The sequence below is a fragment of the Dipteris shenzhenensis genome, chromosome 30 (genome assembly GCF_047967505.1).
Source record: "Dipteris shenzhenensis isolate YYH24624 ecotype China chromosome 30, Dip_SZ_1.0, whole genome shotgun sequence".
Taxonomy (NCBI): domain Eukaryota; kingdom Viridiplantae; phylum Streptophyta; class Polypodiopsida; order Gleicheniales; family Dipteridaceae; genus Dipteris; species Dipteris shenzhenensis.
This window is the reverse complement of record NC_141625.1, coordinates 5,393,656-5,416,826: the sequence shown is the minus strand read 5'-3', so window position 1 is coordinate 5,416,826 and position 23,171 is coordinate 5,393,656. Positions and strand designations below refer to the sequence as shown.

At 44.4% G+C, this 23,171-nt stretch overlaps 1 protein-coding gene across 2 annotated transcripts in view; it reads left to right on the top strand.

Annotated features, from left to right (window-relative positions):
• Positions 1-4,977: 4,977 nt before the first annotated feature.
• The window catches only part of LOC147881639 (TCP-1/cpn60 chaperonin family protein), a 71,340-nt gene continuing 53,146 nt past the window's right edge, over positions 4,978-23,171 (top strand). The window contains exon 1 of one of the 2 annotated variants that reach the window (XM_087401705.1): positions 4,978-5,334. In XM_087401705.1, the coding sequence (XP_087257831.1) occupies positions 5,187-5,334 (148 nt within the window). In that variant the 5' untranslated portion in view covers positions 4,978-5,186. The remainder of the gene's footprint in view (positions 5,335-23,171) is intronic. The other variant, XM_087401707.1, reaches the window with a different exon arrangement.

Here is a 23,171-nt window from a genome sequence, read left to right as displayed (position 1 = left end):
TCGAAGATGACTCGATAGTTGTGTTCCGTCGTTTGAACTACTGACGAGAGGTTCTTGCTAAGCTTCAAAACATAGAGTACATCTTTCATCAATCCTTTCATACCAATGAAATTGTTCATAGGGATAATACATGTCCCTTGAACTGGATTTGGTGTATTATCTACCGTGTAGATGCATTCTTTTGACCTTCTAATGGTTTCATCTCTGTGAACCATTCCTGATGCTTTGTCATATGAGATGATGAACCGTTGTCGATATACCAAGGATCTTGATTAGCTTGGTTGACTTGATAGAGCTGAATTCCTCTTTTGAATTGCAATCAGTGTCTAGATACACTGTATCAGTTGTCTGCATTTCCTCATCTGCAAGAAACATATTCCCATGTTCATTTGCATAATGAGTGTGACTAGAATGTCCACCACGATGATTTCCTCTTCTATGAAAATTCCCTCGATTGCTGCTGGATTGATCGCCTTGGTCATACTGCTTCTTGCGGCAATCTCTTTCATAGTGTCTAAACTTATGACAGTAGTTGCACTGAATGTTTGACATGTTGGTGGATGCATTCCCTCGTCCTTAGAATCTTCTTTGATTGGAATGATTTCCTCTTTACTGATGCTGATGTTTCTGATGCTTATTCCCTCTTTTGATGTTGATTATGTTGCTAATGACCACTTCGCTAGAATGATCTACCTCTGCCTTTGCCTCTGCTTCTATCTGAAGCAGTGAATGCTTGATCATTGGAATGACCTTTGCATGTGTGAATGGCTTGTGTCTTGAGTTCTTCACCAAGTAACACCGATTGAAGTTCTTCTAGTGTTGGAATTTGCCGTTGGATGGCAATACTCTGGACTAGATTCTCATATCCAAAATAGCCTGATTAAAGGCTTTACAATGGTGGCAATGTGAAGTGCAAATGTGCAATAGTCTGCAATTTGCCCACTAATACAATGTGCCAATACCACTGAAGACTGCTCATCACTGATCCAAAGATGGTAGGGTTTCAGAAAATGTAATGAGTGTGAAACTGCATGTGAGTGTAGGGACTGAATCCGAGTAGGAACTAGTTAGGAATTTTGGGCATGGCTTATATTGACAACTTGGAGAAATTCAAATCGTTTCCACTATGGCAGTCTAGTCTACTCTGATCTAGATTTAGACCAATCATCGATCGAAGAAAAGAACAGCAAATAATTTATATTTCTTTGGTTCCTTTTATGTGTTGGGTCGGATGTGTCGATGTAGATGCTAATGTGCGCAAAGGAAGTGGATTTGTCATGGCGAGGCTCAAAAGTGAGTGATATTTGCACCAAAATGTGTGCGTGATGTGATGAGCACGCAGAGCACAAAAAATCGAGCAATTTTCCTTTTTGGAGCACCCTCAATTTCTTCCTAGATCAAGAGATATGGCTTGTTGATCTAGGTGGAGGGGCAAAAAAGGGTGCAAAGCGCTTAGTGATGATGTGGCACTCAGGGGATCACATGCATAAACAATGCCTGTGGAGGAGTGTGCCTCTGGGGCACTATGTGATGAGGTGGCATAAGGATTCACATGCAAGGGGTAACTGTGACTGCCAAGGGACTGCCATGTGGCAGTGCTGATGTGGCAATGAGAATAAGGGTGCCACGTGTCATAATTTTGACCACACTTCACTGAGGTTAGCCTGACCCTAGGTTATGTACCCAACCCAATCCCTTGGTTGACCCTAGTCAAATACACCTAACCATGGTGAGCTGAACCTGAGTTAGGTTGAGTCCTATCTGTCACGTGTCAACACGGTGACCAACCCTGTTGGTGATAAGGTTAGCGCCACGTGTCAAAGAAATGGCTGCCGAAATATTTTTGATGCTAACAGAATCTTTGGAGATTTTGTCTGTCGTTGGAGCTTTGGAGCACTGACTGCTATGAGTTGCGGACGTTGCTGCTTGCTATGAGGTTGCAGTAGAGGGTTGAGTTGGTGTCGTTATGGCAAAATATGGGTATAGATACATCCTTCCAAATCTTTTCTTGCTTGGTTGAGCCCGAATCAACTTTTTTTTGCTTCCCATTCAATTGTCGATCTGATAACTTTGTGGTTCAAAAGGCATTCCTCGCAGAGCCTCTCTTTCATAGTGACCTCATCATATGCAACTTAAGAAAAGCAATTAAGTAAAAAGAAAGAAGAAGTATAAAATATGTATTTAGAGATGCCGTGGTCATCTCGTCACAATGCCTGCATGCTTGATTGTGTTTACTAAGTTGACAAGAGAAATTGCCGATTGCTGTCGAAGTAATAACATGCGTATAATGCATCTATTTGTCCTTATTTCAGCTGCAGCTCTCGATTCTTGATTTAGTCCTATTGCTTTCTTCCAAATTAAATAGCCATGGTCTTTCGCTTAAGAGGGTGACATCTGTGTTGTGATTTTCAAACGACTTTCATTCTAGAAATCACATGATGCTACTATTACGTCAAATATCATTCATTCTATAAGAATATGAATCTTTACTACCTCATGCCCTAAGATTAAGGCATCTCTGGTCATGGTTGTTCATCTTCCTATCTAAAGACTGCTTCTACCAATTCGTTGACAGTAGGCAATGAAAAGAAACAACCACAAATTTCTTACATTAGGTCGGAATATAGTGATCCAATCCCTTGTCCACAATTAGAAATATAGCTCCACAAGCTCAAAATATCACAAGGCTTAATGTGCCCTCATCCACAATTAATAAAATAAATTAGCCCATGGCTTAATATTCATTACTTTACAATATGGCCCATGGCCTTTGGCAACCATTCGACACTTTGATCAATCCAAATCACCTTCATCATCTCCATTCCTCGTTATCCAACTCATCATCTGTTCTCAAGCCGCCAATTGTGTTAGTTGTTACAATTAATTGATGAATCATCACACCAACTAATCCCAACACAATTGTACGCTTGATATATAGACATCAAAATACACACCTTGCGACCAATTGCAATAACATCAGTAACACTAGCGACATTAGTATTAACATGGAATGACCCACAATACTAATCATCTACCATGGCAAAACATAGGTAGTTAGGTATCCCCAACTAAACCCCACAAAGCATCCACTAGGACCCCTACTGAGTCCGATGCGCTCCTATGGAATACTTTGCCATAGTGACACTTGACTAAAATAAAATAATTTCCAGAGCAAGAAATATCAGAAATACAATTCCATAACATCATTAGTTAAACATGTGTCCCACCTTGTAACTTTTCAATCGTAGGTGAGGTCGCTCATACAATAGCACAGCAACGCATGGAGCAGGTGCTAATCTTATTATGTTCTGGCTTCAACCCTCTCATTCACATAATAGCTCAAGGAGGAAACCCACTTTTATGATTTAAAATTAGGATTTAATATCCTCCGTGACTCCTCGGGCCACACATGACTTCTAATTTAAAAAACTCCTGTTGTGTGCTCTCTACACTAGATGCTTACCTATAGGTCCAACTCTCACAACATTTGTAGTCTATCCTTAATGTATTAGAGGGCTTCCCTACATGCTTACTATTGCTGGAAGGCTAGTAGGTGGGCTACTGAAGTTAGTAGCGCTAGCCTAGTATCAAACATGACACCTTGTGAGGTTGTTAGCACCAGTGCATTGTAGAAGTAAATGATTTGTCTTAGCTTGACTGAGAGTTTTGAAGACTTGGAAGCTCTCCTTTGGTGACTTTCTTAGATCTATTAGCTCATCTCCCTCAACAACCCAAGGTTGAGTCAGAACGGCTTCTTTTCCCAACGCTGGTCTGGAGTTGCAATGCCCCAATAGTTTTTACAGAGCGATGCTCATGGCTACCGCAAGGATGGTCATTCGCATTGTTAGTAGTGTGCTACTAGCTACCACTAATAGTTTTTACAGAGCGATGCTCATGGCTACCGCAAGGATGGTCATTCGCATTGTTAGTAGTGTGCTACTAGCTACCACCTCTAATTCTATTCTATTAATTAGTCTACCACCTCCCCCTCATACTCAATTAACATATGCTAAGACTACATCAATTAATCCAGAGGCTTCCATGCACCACCTTGCCTCCCTGCACGTCTTCTCAGCCCCTTCCTTGCCTTGCCTCCCTTCGTCTTCTTCCTGCCTTGCCTACCTTTTCCCTCTCGAGCCCTCACCCTCCCTCCTGTCTCCCTACCCTCTTGCCTCTCTCCATTATGCCTATTGCTTCAATCTGTGCCTCACCCTCGACTCCCTGACTCGCTCACCTCCCCTCCTCTCCCTTCCTTATATACACTCCCCATGAAGCTTCTAGGTTGTAGCACGTCACGCGCAACTTCTTAAACCTCCTCCTCGAAATTGACGCCTCTAGAACTTTCCACTAATAATTCTTGTTATGCTTAGGTTAATCGCTATCATGGGCATGCACGCTCTCCTCTATTTAATTGAATTTATTTTTTCAATGTTGTGGGTGCCTATTAGCTGATACGAGGAGGTGCACTTAGAACCCCATGTTTGTTATGGTGGGTTCCCATTTGCAATGTGTTTTGCCATAGACTAGTAGAGGACCTGCACGTTGCCATGGCACAACATGATTGTACCTAAGAAGCAACCGGCCTGGAAGTAGCAAAAAACCCGTGTGCATTACACGCTCTTGTGTCATCACTGCATCTTCCCTAGAGTTTCTCCAAAATTCAAAAATGGATGGGAGTGGGGGGCGTGGGGTAGGAGAGGCTAGAATGACAAGCCATTTGTTTCTTTGTTTTTTTAAACCTCATGATGCCACATGTAGAGAGAGAATGTTGAGTTTTAGGCCACCAGATGGCTATCCTCCAAAAATGTGAGTGAAGGGCTGCCGTCCTAGTTGGCCCAATGGAACCATACACTGACACACAAAAACGATGTTTGGCACGTAGAGGCTGCCGATCTCCATGGCAAGCTAATAAAATTTTGCGCTGCACTGATTGGGTTTCAAACGCACGCCACTTCATTCGAGAGTTCTGCCTAACCAAGAATTAATAAAGACGGCGGGTGTTGTGAACCACAGCCATCTCAGAGCTCCATTTGAGAGCTTCATTTTTCTCTCCGGTCTGAATCCGCCCTTAGAGAGAGAACAAGGGCAAGTATATAGTTGCCAAGATTTCCCTCCAAAGTGAAAACCAACAGCCTCCCCTGTCACTTTAGGGGTTTTAGATCTTCTTCACTACATTCTCTCCCGCCATGACTTTCCATCTCCAGCCCCATGGCGTCCAGGCCATGCTCAAGGATGGCCACAAGCTTCTCTCTGGCCTCGATGAAGCCGTTCTCAAGAACATCAGTGCTTGCAAAGAGCTTTCGCAGATCGCTCGTACCTCCCTCGGTCCCAACGGTAAGCCTTCTTCCTTCACCTCCAGCGAAAGGACGACATGATCATGACCCTCTAGCACGATCACTCTGTTTCCAACCTGGTCTCATGTAATTTCACTTTCTTGGCATCCTTACAGAGTCGTCATATTTTGCTTATTTGAATTCTTGTCGGTTCGTGACGAAAATTCAGTGTGTCTGCTTACGTGAGCCGTTGTTCCAGCTCAGAATATTCCCTCTTCCTTTGCATTTGTAGCTGTGCGAAACAATAAGTCTAGATTCTTAGAACAACTTAAATGTAATCTTTCGTTCTTTGGCGGGGAACATCATTCAATCTCCCCTAAGGGCCATAATCATGGGATGATAGGATCTTTAGGAGCCTTGAGCAGGTAATATCACGTTCATCATTGCCTTTCTAGGATGCATTTGACAGGCGTCCTCTTGTACTTCCTTGGTACCGAAAGTTCTCGTGTACTTCCTTGGTACCGAAAGGGCAGTGCAATTCTGGCTATTTTTGTGAGCTGCATTTCAAACTCAACATGCAATTCTGTGCTGTAGGACACACCACCTAGGTTGATATAGCACTCCAATCCAAGCTCCAACCTGTTGTGATCCTCCTCTTTGCAGTTTTTGAAAGACTTCGCCTGTTTTGTTTTCGTCTCTCGTGTCTCTCTTGCCTTGCGTGCAAGAATTCTGTTTGCTGTATCAAGTATGTAACCTAACTTGTTTTCTTTTCATATGCGATATTGTATCATCCCTAATCCTGCCAGCCCTTTCAACAGGATTATGGCTTTGCCACAATGCTAAGAGGCGGAGGTACAAAGCACATGAAGGAAGACCTCTCTGGATATGGGACGATGAAATTGTAGTCTGAGAAGTGGAATGCTGAAGTTATAGTTAAGATCTTGTAGACTATGATGATTCTCATGTGATTGCTCTAATGATCCTCCAGCCCTTTCACAGAAGAGCTGCTACTCCTGCTGGAAGAGATTTAGAATGAACGAATCTAAGACCTTTTCCATGGTCAGAAGGGCTGAAAACTGTGATTGACTGATCAATGTAAACTACGCTGCCAATTTTGTTGCCTCCATCTAGACTGACATGCTTGACCTAATCACCATGAAAATCCACTATTAACCGAATTTGGTGTATGACTCCCAAGTCTCGATATATCTTGAAAGTGTCATGAAGATCCATCTTTTACAATTGACAACTACGCACAAGAATCACTTACAAAAGGCCTAGATCTGAGATTGAGGACAGCAGTAGAACAGCCAAAATAGCTTGAAATTTATTGCTTAAAATATACGTCAAACCGACACTACCAAACACATGCAGCCAACTGCTGCCAAGGATTCTTAGTGGAGAGCTCAAATCTGCTCTGATATCTGCCTCACAATCCTGCTCTCCTGTGTGCTCCAGTGCCAGTGGCTTCACAGTTCCATGGCAAGGTCCCATATTTGTAGAACAAGAGGGCAGTCTGTCCCAAATTCTGGGGGACCGATGAGCCTTAATCAGGCTGACCTGCAGCAGACTTCTGGTGACCTGCCATGGCAGGCCAATTGCTTACAATTCCTTACAGATCCCTCTGACCTACTGCATATAGTCCCATTATTTTGTTCTTGGCTGGGCTCACATCTGCCCCAGCCTTGGCCACTATTCCGCCACCTGTTTTCGGCCTTTGTCCAGAGCCTGTAGGGGCTGATCGTCCTGTGCATCACACCCTTTGTCTGCAGATCTGCGAGTTTCTCCACATGAGCTTGCTGCCTCTGTTGCAGCCAATCTCCACCTCCTCCTCTCTTCTGTGTAGCCTTCTCTACTCATATGACAGCCTACATGCTGCCCACGTTGCCTATCTTGGTGCCTCTGTTGCAGCCAATCATTACCTCCTCTCTTCTTGTGCAGCCATCACTGCTCACGTGGCAGCCTACATGGTGCTCACTTTGCAACTCTTCTTGCTGCTACAGATTGGTGTCATCCTACATGCTATCACATGGCGGCCTTTATGATAACAACCCCCTCGCTGCATCCCCCCCCCCCCCCCCCAAAAAAAATAAAAATAAAAATGAAAAAGTAATATCATGTCTCAATGTTCTTCTTATTTGGGGGCTTATAGGCTGGAAAATGACCTCCAACACCCCCTGACACGATCCCAGCACTCCTGAGACCTCTGATTTGCAAGCAAACACAAGAACATACCAACGTGAGGAAACTGAGCAGGCTGCTCACTACCCAACCATGACATCTACGAGATGTGATCCCGAATCAGGAGATGTCCCCTCCGAGCCACGAGTTGAGCTACTGGCATGAACTCCCAACTAGACCCTAACCAGCCTGGTGTCCCATACCACCAGGTGGTGTTGTGAAGCTCGGGATCTGCTGTTGGGCCTTGGGCTACGCTATGATGCAGGCGCACGTCCGCGACTCAATCCAGGATCAGACCTAGCATTTGGGAACGAAACTTGCTCCCATCGGCTCCCTGAGAATTGAACCTTTGGGCCCCTTATATAGACTTGGGTTCCAAGCGCCAAAAATAGCGAAGATCTCTAACTGGTTCGTACCCTTGCCACTCAATCGAGAATCAAGCCTGCCTAGCTCTAAGCCTCCCCAGGCTACCTGAGCTAGTCTTGTGTACCCAGTACACGTCGGATACCAATCCGTGCACATGACATACTTTCCCTCCTTTAAGAACTCACTCTTGAGTTCGCTAAAAAACCCGGAAATGTCCTCTGGAGGTTTTGTAATGTCTCCCATGTTGCATCCTCCTCAACACGATCCTTCCACTTGATCTTGTATTCCATTATAGTTCTGTAACTTCTATTATTTCTTGAGGAGAAACAAGTTGATCATCCGTACCCAATACTTCTTCCAGTCTACCGACATGAAATAGTGGATGTACTTTAACATCAGGAGGCAATTCTAGTCTATATGTAACTGGTTCAATTCTTTTAATAACCTTGAACGGACCACGGTATCTGGGGGATAACTTCGGAACCAAACCAGTACTTAGGCTCTTGGATTCCTTGGGAATTCGCAAATATACCATCGTTCCTTTAGAGAACTCTCTAGGTGAACGATGTCTATTAGCATAAAATCTGTCCCGATCTTGGGCACTTCTAATAGACTCCTTGGCAAACTGCAACATTTCTTGCATGTCTAGCAAGAAGGTCTTTACAGCATCATTTTGGATTCCCTTTAACCCAACCATAACTGGTGACTTAGGTTGAAACCCGTACATAAGCATAAAAGGATTGTAACCAGTACTCGAATGCTTTGCACTGTTATAAGCAAATTCTATCATAGGTAGATAATCTTCTCATGAAGACTGTCTCTTAGAAACATATGCCCGAAGCATATCTTCAACCAATTGGTTGACCTTCTCTGTACTGCCATCGGATTGTGCATGATCTGAGGAACTCATACTTAGAGTAGTTTTTAACTTCTCAAAAACAAGTGTCCAAAAGTTACTTGTAAACCTCGAGTCCCTGCCAGTGACTATGTCAGAGGGCAAACTATACAGCTTAAACAAGTGGTCCGCAAACTCGTGAGCGAGCTGAACAGCTGAAATAGTTGTTATAGTAGGTAAGAATCGAGCTATTTTTGTCAGACGGTCGACTATGACCCAAATGGAGTCATGACCCTTGCACGTTCGAGGCAAACCAGTAATAAAATCCATGGAAATACTTTCCCATTTATTACCTGGAATTTGCAATGGCTGTAATAAACCCCCGCTTCTAAGGTGTTCTGTTAACTTCAAGGTTTCAAAAGCCTTGTTCAATGCATCATTCCAAGAGATCGGTTGGGTAGACCTATGTCCACGGCCTTTCAATATGTTTGTCAGGGGTGTCGTGATGTGTGAATAATCATGCACAGACTTTCGTAGAAATACCGTAAATCCTAGGAAAGAACGAAGTTGTTTCACAGTGTGAGGGATAGGCCATTCTAAAATCTTCTGGATACGATCCAGATCAATGCTAATACCTTCAGAAGAAATCTTGTGTCCTAAGTAAATGATCTCCTTCATAAAGAAGTCACATTTACTCATCTTGGCATAGAGCTTATGCTGTCTTAGAATAACTAAGACAATCCGGAGGTGTCCTATGTGATCTTCTAGCGTTCAGCTATATACCAAGATGTCATCTAAGAACACTACAACGAATTTGCCCAAAAAATCTCGGAATAAATCGTTCATTATTTGCTAGAAGGTGGCAGGAGCATTGGTCAAACCAAAAGGTAATACAAGAAACTCGTAGTGGCCATACCTAGTGCGGAATGCGGTTCTATCTATGTGTTTAGCATAGATACGGATTTGGTGATAACCCGTATGCAAATCAATCTTAGTGAAATACTTCGCTTTGGCCAAACGGTCTATTAGATCATCAGAACGAGATAGAGGGTATCGATTCTTAATTGTCACTTTATTCAATCGTTTATAATCTATACACATTTTCCATGAAGTATCTTTCTTCTTTCTTAAGAGCACAGGTGCTCCCCAAGGTGATTTACCTGGGCGAATATAGCCCATATTCAAATAATCCTGTAGCTGTGAAGCTAACTCATCCTCCTCAAGCTGGCTCATTCTATAAGGTGGAACACTAATAGGTTGAGCCCCAGGTACTAAATCTATGCGATGGTCTACTGCCCGTTCTGAAGGTCAACCTTTTGGCAGTTGAGCAGGGAATATATCCATGAAATCATCTAACAACGTTCTGAATTCACGGTGTTCAAACACACTTAAATCATTCTTGTTATTAACAGAGACAACAAATGAAGAAAGCGGAACAAATGAAGAAAGCGGAATCAAAACACATTGATAGACATCGTAATGAGAAGTGCTTAATATATTCCGAAGCTGCATCGCAGATACAATAGGTTCCTGAGAAGAGGGAATATTATCACACTGAATACAAAATTGGGTGTCCTTATCCCAAAAAGAAAGAGTGTGCTCCCTCCATCCAATCCGAATATCGTGCGTTTTAAACCACTCTATTCCGATTAACAAGTCCACATGCTCAAAGTGCATGACATAGCACGTAAGAGCCGTTGTGTATTCTTGAATCCGGATAGAAAGTGCTTCAATCTTGCGATCCCAAAACTGCTTTCCAGCTGGAAGCTGCACCTCATAGGTATGATCGCTAGGTATCGTGGACTGCCCCATCTTTTGCACAAGTTTGTAATTAACAAAGTTGTGAGAGCTGCTTGGGTCAAAGAGAATGTGAACTCTTTGGTCCCTAACTTCTCCATAAACTCGGAAAAGATCATGGGAACCAAATAACGAAGTATTAAAAGTGCAATTACAAGAAAGTGGGCAGGTAATGACATTTATAGAAATACATGTCATTGAAACTTGATTAGCTCCCTTAGCTTTGGTACTTGGACCTGCTTGGAGCTTCGGTCCCGGCGCTTGCTTCTGGTTCTTGCGCTTAGGACAATCATTCCTAGTGTGGCCCCGCTCCTCGCAGATGAAGCAACGTCCCTCTTTCTTTAGCTTCAAGGTACGAAGGAAAGGGGCACGGCCATTCTTCGCCTGAGTCAAATGTTTCTTGGAGGCGTTGTCTATAGACTTCGACTCCCTAGTACCAGTGGTAGACTGGAAGAACTTCCTCTTGTTCTTCCCACCCGTGTCGGCAACTGTGGTTCCCTTTGCACTGGCCATGGTATCATCATAAATGCGCGCGTAATTCATGGCCTCTTGCAACGTGGTACACTTGTTGTTCTTGATTTGTAACTTGTAGGAGTCATGCAAACCATCCACAAAGAAACCTATCAAGGTCACTGGATCCATCTTTGTAGCTATGGTCTGCAAATCCCAAAACCTTTGAAGATAAACCTCGAAAGTCAAATTCAGCTTGGACATATTGAGGGCTTTGAGCTTGCCTACGATATCGTAATCTTCCTCCTTCTTCAGAAACTCTTTCATGAAGACCTTTTCGAATTCTATCCATGTTGCAGGCTTGGGTAGGAGTTCCTTCCACCACAATAAAGCCTTTCTTGACATAATCCCGGCTGCAAGTTGTATTTTCTTGTCATCTGAGTAAGGGTGAAACTGGAAGTGTACTTGCCACTTGTGCAACCAAGTGTCAACAACCTCCTTGGTACGAGACTTCTGATCTTCGGGAAAAGGATCTGGATTCTGGAGTGATGTTCGGACCTAACACTGAAGCCATGGCATCCACATGCGTGAGCGCGTGAACAGTGCTAGTCAAAAGTATGATTGTAGTTTGAATCCCTTGGAGTTGCTGTGTCAACCCCGTTTGATTCGTGTTAACTTGCTCAAACTTTCCATCAAGAGCAGTGGTGAATTCTGTTGGAATATGGAAGCAAGAACTAGAAACTAGAAATGAAATGACAAGATTGAAAGACAAGAAATACCTTGAGAAGAGTGTAGGCAAGACACAAGCTAGACTTATTGATTGCAATGATGTGACCCATGAATATATGGGCCAAAGTACAAGACATAAAGCAAGAGTGCTTATGGGATAATTGTAGAGGTGCCACATGGCACACACTCAAGACACAAAGACTAGACTAGACTTAAACAAATGTAGACTAGGAAATAGTACACTTAGTGTGCACTTATCTCCAACAAATTCTTTGAAGGCTTTTTTCGTAATCAGATCATCGTAGAGACCCTGGTCATCCTCCGCATGGTAGTTCATATCTTGGTCTCCCATCGCAAGCTCAGGGTCTACAGAGTCAGCCATGACTGAAATCTGATGTGAAAAGAAGATAGGCTAGAGAAGAGAAACAAGCAGGTGGCCTTGGAGCTAGGAGGTAGAAACGAAGTGAAAGTTGGCCAAGAAGGAGGCGATGGAAGAAGGGAAAGCTGGCCGATGAAGAAGGTAAGCTGGCTGAGCTGAGCTGACGATTCAGCTCAGATTCTTGAACCTGGGACTCCGCTCCTGGCTGTCCGTATGAAGTGCTGTAGCAGGCCGTACAAGTGTTCTGGCTCCCGGGCGTGAAGGTGTAGAGGGGCTGGAATTCTGCGCAATCTACAGGCTATGGGAGAAGGCAATTTGGCCGAACTAACAGCGGGAGAGCAGGCTTTTAGTAAAGTCCTACTTTTCCAAAAGCTCACCCTCCAAAAACGGAGGGGTAGCGCTTTTTTAAGCCTCCAGGCCCCCCCGAAAAGCAACTAGCCTAGATTGCGATCTAGCCCTATCCTGTTGCGCTCCTTCCTACGCTCCCCTTCTACTTGCCATCACAACCTTTGAGCAGCCAGCTGACATGCGGGAGCCCCTTTGGTTCGCCCCAACTCAACGCTCTCTCTTGACTCCCTTCTGACGCTGCTGCCCGGACCTCACTACTTCCTCCTAACTACATCTCTCTCCCTCTCTCTCAAACTGTCACTTCTTGCAACGAAATCACCCTGCACTCTCTCTCTCTCTCCTTCCTTCTATCCCAATCTAATACCACTTCCCTTAATCGATGAACCAGCAGACACTTGCAGGGTTTGAGCACGAATTTTAAAATTAGGGCATACGTGGAGAAAAAATCGTCCAAAATTCTTGCAACAGAAGTTCCTACCTCAGGAGTTGGCTTTGATACCAACTGACACGACCCCAGCACTCCTGAGACCTCTGATCTACAAGCAAACACATGAACACACCAATGTGAGGAAACTGAGCAGGCTGCTCACCACCCAACCATGACATCTACGAGATGTGATCCCGAATCAGGAGATGTCCCCTCCGAGCCACGTAAGCTATTGGCACGAACTCCCAACCAGATCCTAACCAGCGTGGTGTCCCATACCACCAGGTGGCGTTGTGAAGCTCGGGATCTGCAGTTGGGCCTTGGGCTACGCTATGATGCAGGCGCGCGTTCGCGACTCAATCCAAGATCAGACCTAGTACTTGGAAACGAAACTTGCTCCCATCGGCTCCCTGAGAACTGAACCTCTAGGCCCCTTATATAGACTCGGGCCCCAAGCGCCAAAAATAGCGAAGATCTCTAAGTGGTTCGTACCCTTGCCACTCAACCCGAGAATCAAGCCTGCCTAGCTCTAAGCCTCCCCAGGCTACTTGAGCTAGTCTTGTGTACCTAGTACACGTCGGATACCAATCCGTGCACATGACACCCCCTCTCCCTCTCATCGTCACATTACCTGCATTGACCCAAAAATGAATCCACCCATTTTCTTCCTTTGAGAAGCTCTTATTCACAGAATGAGAAAGATGTTGAAATCCAGTTTATATAAATTGCACCTCCATGTGCAACTCTACTTCATCCTCATATTGCAAGAAACAAGCAAGTACGTAGATACAACCATCATATTACTCTTCAATGGCACCGCTAATATCCGTCACGAATTTGCTCCTACATCAAGTCACCCAAGGTACAATCAATAGGTTCACCCAACTATCCCCATATGAAGTTGGGACCATACTAGACCTTGCAAAGTATCAAGTATCATGGGTTTGTTTCAAATGTTTACGATCCACAACTCATGAACATCAAGAAACCCTAGGATGGCTGCCAGTTGTCTTCAAAAACAAGCTATGAATGAGCTCCACTCAAGCTTGAATCACCTACAAGTTACCAAATAACGACTCCCAATCACATGGCTCCTTGGTTGTCGACACAAAGTCTTCAACCAGTCCACCGATCCTATTCAACATCTGGCCGCTGGTCCTCCTTGATAAATCTTTAGTGTCAATGTCAGCTATCATTATAGAGTTTTCCACACTAAACAAGGTCCACCAATCTATAGAAGGCTCCAATGTAGTTGCCAAGAAAGCTCCTCTTGTGTCTACTTGGAGGGTTTTCATTCTCCATTCTAAGAAATATCGAGTTTCAAGCATGTTGCTGTACTTAACATATAAACATAGAGAGATTAAGTAGCCTTGGTTTTGACTTTATTACTGCGTGCTTCCTCCTAGATGTATTTCCATAAGCATCTCTATAAGTTTCAGAGCTAATGGAACTGCTCTACTTGTTGCTTCTACTAGCTCCCCCCCGCCTCCCCCCCCGACCTCACTTGTTAGCTTGTCAGCCCCCTCCTCATCTGCTTCTTTGCCTCCCACCTTTTTTGTTGCACGCCACTCTCCGCCTTCTCCTCCACCTTCCGCTTTGTTGCCTCTCCCCTTCTTCACGCTTGATGTCTCCCTTGTATCTTCCACTTCCCCTTGGGTCTGATTCGAACCAGTTTCTTGCGACATCTTCTAGGGATTATAATCCTAGTAGTGACCCTTGATCTGGCAAGAGTGACTCTCATGGCGTCTCCCACATCCGTTCAAATTTGTTCGTCCACAAAGGACAAGCAAGAGATGTGGATTGCAATTCAGTCTTTGCAAGACAATGCATTGGTGGACCAAGGAGCTAGGTTTGACATTGGATCGAGGCGAGCTTAGCACTAGAGAGTGACCATATCTAGGTGGTTACAGTGTACAGGGAGGTGTCTTTGTTCTCTAGCTAAGCTCTCCTGATATCACCTAGGCCCTAGCGGAGTTGATTTTCCTTGGCCCTTATCCCGTGTTCTATATCCCTCGGTACCATGGCTTCGCGGTGGAGACATGGATTCGACGCACCATGTTCTTGTTAGAGTTAGCATCTCCTGTATCATAGAGTGAGGGCCATTTTTGTGGGTGTGCCTGCCCATGTGAGGTAGGAGGGGATGGATTCAGGGCCTCTTACAAGCTACCATGGAGGCACGGTGGATGCGGGACTGTTTCTACCCAACCCTCAAGCTCTTTTTGGTGCGAAGGGGGAGGGTGTAGGGCTGTTTTTGCTTGCCCCCAGGCTCTTGTTGGTGCCGACCACATAGGTGCCACCTAAGCGCCTTGGTTGGGGGGTCAACCATGCCCCCAACCAGGTCGGCCACTCGACCAGCATGTTGGGTTTCACTTGACCTTGGGCCGGCCTTTAGTCGGCCAGTTTGGCTAGTGAGGGGAGCCCTATAAATAGGGCTCCTCCCCTCTTGTTTTACCAACCCTTGTACAAGGTTTGGGCCTAGCAGTTAAGCCATTTTTCGGATCTCTTGTGAATACTTTCTCTCTCTCTTTCTTGCATTTAAGTGCTTTTCTTAGATGAGCATATAAAGGAGGGAAATTATTCTTTATTTTAATTCTTTAGATACAATTGTTTATACGTTGTTTGGCTAGGGGTTCTATCTAATGTTATCCTTTGTCCTCGTGGAGTGGACTATTTAATTAAGGATAAATTCAAAAATCTCGATATGTTGCTTTTGTGTTGTAATGAAGGAGAAAAGAGAACGCTGTAGCTGCTTTTCATTCGTCGATGGGATCGGATCTTTTTTGTTGTTACTTGAACTAAGGAGCTGATAGACTTGGCACACAGAACTATGCTTGCTCCTTGAACATTTGCAGTGGCACTTGTGTTGCTTAGTTGGCGTCTACCATTAGCCTGATCAAGGCAAAAAGGGACAGAAGGGGAAGCAATGGTGCCAGGGTTGGATGAAACCAAAAAGTAATTATCTTTAACACAAAATTACCACTTAATCAATTGGAGAAGAAGAGCACAATCACACTACGAAAACGACAACAGACTGGGTACAATCTCCCCTCCCTAGATGAGTGGCTCACGCTTCCTCATCTAGAGTATTTATGATATTTCATAAAAGCACCAAGGAGCCAAAATTATCCCTCTCTTCCAAAATGAGGGATTTGCTTTACATAGCCATCTTAGGGCCCAAAAATGAATTATGTGCATTACAAAATATATTGCTCAAACTTGCGATAGTTTTTTTGAGTTTCTGCAAAACTGTAATAGCAGATCCCGCGCCCCCTCTCAATTTTGGTCCATGGCCATTTAAAATGCGTTGTGCGACACCTTGATCGGTACCCTGACACTAACTCCAATCCTCGCTATGAGTTCCATCACTTGTACTCAAGCCGCCAATTACATTAGTTATTAACAATCGATTGAACGAATCACCGAATCAATCGATCCCAACATAACCGCGCTCAAAGCACAATAATCAAGCACAACCCAATAACACTAGCAACATCAGTATTAACATGGAGTCACCCACAATACCGACCATCTAGCATGGTAAAACACAAGCTAGTCAGGTGTCTCCAACTAATCACACAAAGTATCCACTAGGACCCCTGCCGCATCCGGTGTGCTTCTATGGAGTACTTTGCCATAGTCACACTTGACTGAAATAATAAAGTTTTAAAGCAAGATATACCAGAAATATAATTTTCGTAACATCCCTCTTGCTTGGATTGCAACTGACCTCAGTTGCGTGTTTGATTATAGGAACTAATGAGGTCTGGAAAAGTTCGAAAGAACCGCTCAGGCATCCACTGAGCATCATCTCTCGGATGATTTTTAAATTTGAGCAAATATTTAGTATAGACATTTCCTTTTCGGGTCGAGGTCTGTTGATGACCAATAATGCATTCAGGTTTTAGAATTTCTTCTTCATGAATAATCAATGGAGCCTCTTCATAGACAGGATGAATAGGTAAAGGTTATTTGAAGGGCTTTAAGAGGCTGATATGAAAAGCATTATGTATTTTTCAATTATCAGGTAATTTAAGCCTATAAGCTAGATCATTGATTTTCTGAATCACCTTGAATGGTCCATAAAAACGAGGGGACATCTTGATCACTGGCCATTATCTCAACACTCTTCAATCTTCTTTTCTCAATCTGAAGAAGTACATAATCACCTTCTTTAAAAAGCATGTGTTTCCGTTTCTTATTAGCTTGTTTTGTGTACTTCTCTTGAGCTATTGCAATGGCTTCTCGAACCTCTTTGAGAATATTTTGATAGTCATAGGTAAATGCATTTGCTGCCTCCACTCTATGGGTCAATCGTGTGATAGGAATAGGTAAAACCTTTCCATAGATAATCTCAAAGGGTGCTCTTCCAGTTGCAGAATGAGGAGTATTATTATATGCAAACTGTAAGAGGTGAAGATATATGTTCCAAGTCCTCGGTTGACTTTCCGCATAAGCTCTTATCATATCCAGAATAGTACTATTTGTAACTTCAGTTTGTTCATTCGATTCTGGATGAAAAGCTGATGAGAAATCTAACTTAGTGCCTAGATTATGAAATAATGTAGTCCAAAAATTACTGCAAAACTTCAAATCTCGATCAAACTCTATAATCTTTGGCAAGTCATGATGAACAAAGATATGCTTGATGAATAAATGTGCAGCTTGCTGAGCTGTTAAAGTCTTCTTGCATGGGATGAAATAAGCTTGCTCACTAAAGCAATCTACTATTGTCCAGATCATATCATTTTGATTCGCTGTAGTAGGAAAACCTGTTATGAAATCAATTGATATTTGTTCCCAAGGTTGCGTAGGAATAGGCAAAGGCATTAGTAATCCTGGGGTCTTTTCTTTGTAACTCTTGATCTTTTGGCAAGTGATGCATTCGGCTACAAACTTAGCCACATCTTTTCTTATAGTAGGCCAATGAAATTCCCTCGCTATCACTTGTAAAGTGGCAGTCACTCCCCTATGTCCCATATATGGTGGTTGGTGCATTTCCTTCATTACAATTTGTCTAAAGGGTCGAGTGATGCATAATTTCTTTTGATAAAAAAGGTATCCATCATTGCATGAATAGTCCAACATAGGATTTCAATTATTATTCTCTAATTTGTTCCATATATCAGAAAAGTCTAGATCCCCTTGATAAGAATTCTTCATACCTTCGAAAGGCTGGGTCTTTATAGCAGTGATGTGATTAATACTTGGCTTTCTGCTAAGAGCATCAGCAACGACATTTTCTTTTTCAGGTTGATACTGAATGCCCACTTGATGTGTCTATCGGATATTAGTGGCTCAGTCAACAAATGCTTGATACCTTGCTGATCGGTTTTGATAAGAAACTCAGCTCCATCAAATAATGTTTCCACATTCGTAAGGCATGCACAACAGTGGTTAATTCTTAATCATATGTACTATAATTGCATTCCGTTGGTTTAATTTTCGGCTCTCATATGCTATTGGATGACCATCTTGTTAAGCCAGGTAATCTCCAAACGTAGAAGCCAGGGCCAAACAAGTGGCCAGAAAGGCCAGGGCCAAACAAGTGGCCAGAAAGGCCAAAAATGGCCGACCATTACTGGCCGACCAGAACTGACCGACCAGGAATTGGCCGACCAGCTGGCCGACCTCATGGGTCAGGCCTATAAAAGGCAGTAGCCCCCTGGCTACCACATCACTTTTGGAACAGGCTGCTGCACACCTGCGCTCCAGCATCTCTGCCTCCTCTGCCTCCGCTCCTGCATCCTCTCCAGCATCTCTGCCTCCTTTGCCTCCGCTTCAGCATCTCCTCTGCCTCTGCTCCAGCAACTTCTCTGCCTCCTCTGCTTCCGCTCCATCATCCTCTCCTGCAGCTGCTCCAAATCAGCATCGACTTACTCCTCTATTGTTGCTGCCCTTCTTTGCAGATCTGCAGCAAACCTTTGCTCTTCTGGCAATAGGTTGCTGACCCAGATCTGGTTCAGTTGCAGCTTGTGGAGCTAGTGCAGAGCCCACTTCAGTTGACTGCTCTGGAGGACTGCTGTTCGCTCCCTCCACAGTTTCTTTCGCAGATATCTCTTCTCTTGTATTGAGTTCCTTTTGGTGATATATATTTCTTCTTCAGCTATCTTTCGTCTTCAGTGTTGTCTTATTTATCTCCAAGAACTTTCTTTATATGGTATCAGAGCAAGGTGTGCTTGCCGACACCTGAGCCTTGACGTGGAAAGCTTGGAAGACAGATCATCAACTGAAGATGTCTTCTCCTTCTTCCCCGAAGCGATCTCAGCCCGAATCGACCTCTATTCAACCACCACCCTCGTCATATGTTGAGAGAGAGTCTGCAAGGATCGAAGGTGATGAATACCTCTCCAAACTCTTTAAAGAATTTGCTGAATTTCAGAAATGGAAGGAACTTGAAGCAGGTACCTGCACACCCCGAGCTTCTTTTTCTCCACGGCTTTCTCCGATATGTCAACAAGGACCTCTATTCAACTCGGAAGAAGCGGAGCAACATTTCAAGTTCGGTGCCACGAAAGAACAAGTATATCTTGACGAAAGAGGACAGGCCGGCATGAGGACAATGGGTTGTTCGACAATGCCTATCCCACAAGAATCAGTGCAAGGTATGTTGCCCTATGCCCTTGGTGCAAATCCATCTATTATGCAAGGCATAGGAACGAGTAATCACGAGGACACAGATCCATACATGCATGTGAACACTCGTAGACGAGAAAGGAGAAATTCGTCAGGCAATGAGTTTGCTTTCGGTTCTCATTCTTCCTTCCCTCCCATCCCTCTCATATCTTTTGCTGCCATCTTCCCTCCAGTGGCTTCTCATCCTCCATCTTCTCCCATGCCACTGGGCTCCTATAGCCTTTTTTCCTCTATCTCTCCCGCTGTCCCTTTTTCCCCTCTCATGTCGTATCCCGCCTCCCATGTTTATCCCTCCCCCTCAGGGCCTTCTTCGAATCCTTTTGTTCCTCCGGTGGTGCCGCCTCTCCCACCTTCTCACTCCGCTCCTGTCTTGAGTTCTCTCATGCATCCACCGGTTGCTTCTCCCTATCATTCCCTTTCTTCCTCTCACCCGGTCTCTGCAACAGCCAAACATGCTTTTACTGATATGACTCGTTTTAACGGTTCTAATTATACCACTTGGTCAAATCTCATGCGCCATGTGCTTGATTCTCAAGACTTATGGGAACTCGTTCAAGGTACTTAACCGCAACCTGATCCTCATGTTTATCCTTATCAGGTAGTTCGCTCGTGGCGGCATCGTAATGCCACTGCCATTGTCGAAATCATGCAAGGGCTTTTGCTTGAATTTCACTCTCAATTGCAGCATTTTGACCTTGCCTCTGAGCGATGGGCACATCTCATTGACCGCTATGCGGCTCGAGATCGTACTCGTCGCAACAATCTTGACCACGATCTCCAACAATTCCAGATCACTGCTGATGTTGGGGTAAAGGCACTATGGCCACCCAAGTATAGTTAGTACACTTAAGTACAGTTAGTACTTTTATTGTTAAGTACACTAAGTACTGTGTACTTAGTGTTGTAACCTTATCCATTAATATAAAAGGTGTCTGTGTGCTAGGGGAGGTACACACATACTTCTTATCCCCACAATCTTGTGTCCATGGTGTGTGTGTCGGTGTGCTCTCTCCTTCTCTCTCACCTCACAAGTGGTATCAGAGCCTAAGCCTGCCAATCTCCCTCCCATTCGTCCAGCAACAGCTCCTTCAAGCTATCAGCAGCCTAAGCTGCTGCATCTTCGTCACTAGCAGCATCGATCTGGTGCTCCAGCAGAGCCGACGCAATCCAGCGCTGCCAGTTCCACCACTAGCGACGCCAGTAGCAGCGCCACCAGCGACGCCACCACTAGCGACGCCAGCAGCAGCGCCACCAGCGACGCCACCACTAGTGACGCCAGCAGTAGCGCCACCAGCGACGCCACCACCGGCGACGCCAGCAGCAACACCACCAGCGACGCCACCACCGGCGACGCCAGCAGCAGCGCCACCAGCGACGCCACCAGCAGCGGCGCCAGCTTCAACGGACAGCGTCGCCCATACAGGCGACGCCTCCAGCGGGCCGCCAAGTCGCCATATAGGCGACGCCTCCAGTGCGCAGCCAAGATAGTCCGCCATCAGCTCGCCGCGCAGGCGAGCAACCCGCATCAGCCCGCTAGTCCTACGAGCTCCAGCCAGGAGTTCTCCAACTGCTCCAGCAGTGTTACAGGTACAGGTGCATCCTTCGAGCTCATTGTGAGCATTACTGGTATTGGGGGAGGCAGATAACAGTCTATGCCTACTGTGTGAGGAAATCCTCAACATTGAATTGCAGAATCAAGGGGCTTTTGTAGCCAGTGCCAAGTATTATCTTGTATACGCACGCATTGCGTTTATCCTCCTATTTGGAGTTGATTCTTGCAGGATTCGTATGCATTTGTTGACCTACGGGACAGTGGAAGATGCATTGAGTACTACATTGTAGACTTGAGCACTGAATGTGCCAGTCAAATTGGGGGTTTTGCAATTGGTTGCATATCAGTGCTGGGGGATGCAATTAAATGCCTTACAGTGGTCAGTGAAGCGGTAAATGCACTAAAATTCTAAGAATTTTTTCTTCCAGTCAAGGGGCTTTTGCCTAAATCCCACTCTAAACTGTGTTATACAGTTTTAGTGGTATCTTGAAGCCTGAAGTTGACAGGTTTGAACAGTCAAACAGTCATTTACTGATTCTGTACTTTCTGGTACAGTCAGGTACTGTTCTGTGTCAACTGTGGGGCTGATTACAGTCATTGTACAGAAGTACAGAGTGCAAAATACACTGCTTTCTTTCACTGTAATTGCAGGGCAGATGCTGCTTTAATATCAGAGTATTGCTGATTGTACAACAGTGCATTTAATGATGCAAACACAGTTGCTGTTCGGATACTGCAGCAAGCAGTAAACAGTTATAATTCTCTGTTTAATTGGGAGAAATATTTGCAGGTGCAGTTCCTGTTGTTCCGCTGCAGGAATTAAATTTTTTGAGCACAGTTCAAGTGCCTGTGTGCACTTGGTTTGCAGGGAGTCAGGCACCCAAGTGTGGGTTATATCTCTTGCTGATTGTAATGGCTTCATCCTCGGAGTCCTCTCTTCTTAATATTAAAAAGTTGCAGGGTGCTGCTAACTACCCGATGTGAAAAAAGATGGTCCTTAATGTGCTAATCCTTAGGCAGTTTCATGCTCCTATTATACACAAAGGTGTGAAGCCCACTGGCACATCTGATGATGCTTGGGCACTAGCTGATCTGTCAGCAAAGTCCATAATTGAATTGTCACTCCATGAGAGTGTTGTTTGGAATGTGGATGGTGAAACAACAGCCTGGGGTGTGTGGAAAAAGCTACAGGACACATATGAGCAGCAAAGTGTAGCCACAAAGATATATTGGTTGCGCAAGTTCTTCAATCTGAAGATGAAGGAAGGGACCTCCATGGATGCGCATCTCAATGAGTTCAACTCAATTGTTACTCAACTTGCGAATCAGAAGTATGTGGTGGATGAGGAAACCAAGGGTATGGCACTCTTGATCTCTCTTCCTGAAAGTTGGGATACATTCACCATAGCTGTAACAAATGCAAACACTTTCATAAGTTTTTCAGATATCACAGGGCTGATTTTGCAAGAAGAGCAGAAGCTGAAAGCTCAAGATGCAGCAAAGCCTAACAATGCCTTGAATGCAAGAGGGAGAAGTCAGCAAAGAGGCAAATCCCAAGAAAGGGGAAAAGGCAGGAGCAAGTCCCGCTCCAACAAAGATGTTGAGTGCTACTACTGTGGCAAAAAGGGACATACCAAAAAGCAGTGCTTTAAACTGAAAAATGATAAGAGAGACAAAGCCAAAAACACTGATACGTCAGATGCAAAGGCAATTGTACCAGTAAGCAATGGCAAGAGCAGTGTGAAGATTGAAGAGCTTCATTCTACACACGGTTATGACAGTGAGGGAGAGGTTCTATTTCTCTCTACTTTGGATGCTCATTCTCTCCATGCAGGAGATTTTGCAGACATGCACTCTTGGATCATTGACTCAGGTGCTTCATTCCATGTTACACCTTACAGAGAATTGTTTGTCAGGTATGCAGCAGGTAGTAATGGAGTCGTGTTTCTAGGGGATAATCATGCATGCAGTATTGTCGGTGTTGGAGATGTCAGGCTTGTATTTGCTGATGGTACTCAGCTTATGCTTCACAATGTCAGGCATGTACCCGAAGTCAAGAAAAATTTGATTTCTACAGGCATGTTGGATGACGAAGGTTTTGTGACCAGCTTTGGTCATGGTTTCTGGAAGGTCACCAAAGGTGATCTGGTTGTTGCCAGAGGTTCTAAGATTGACACCATGTATACTCTTCATGCTAAAGT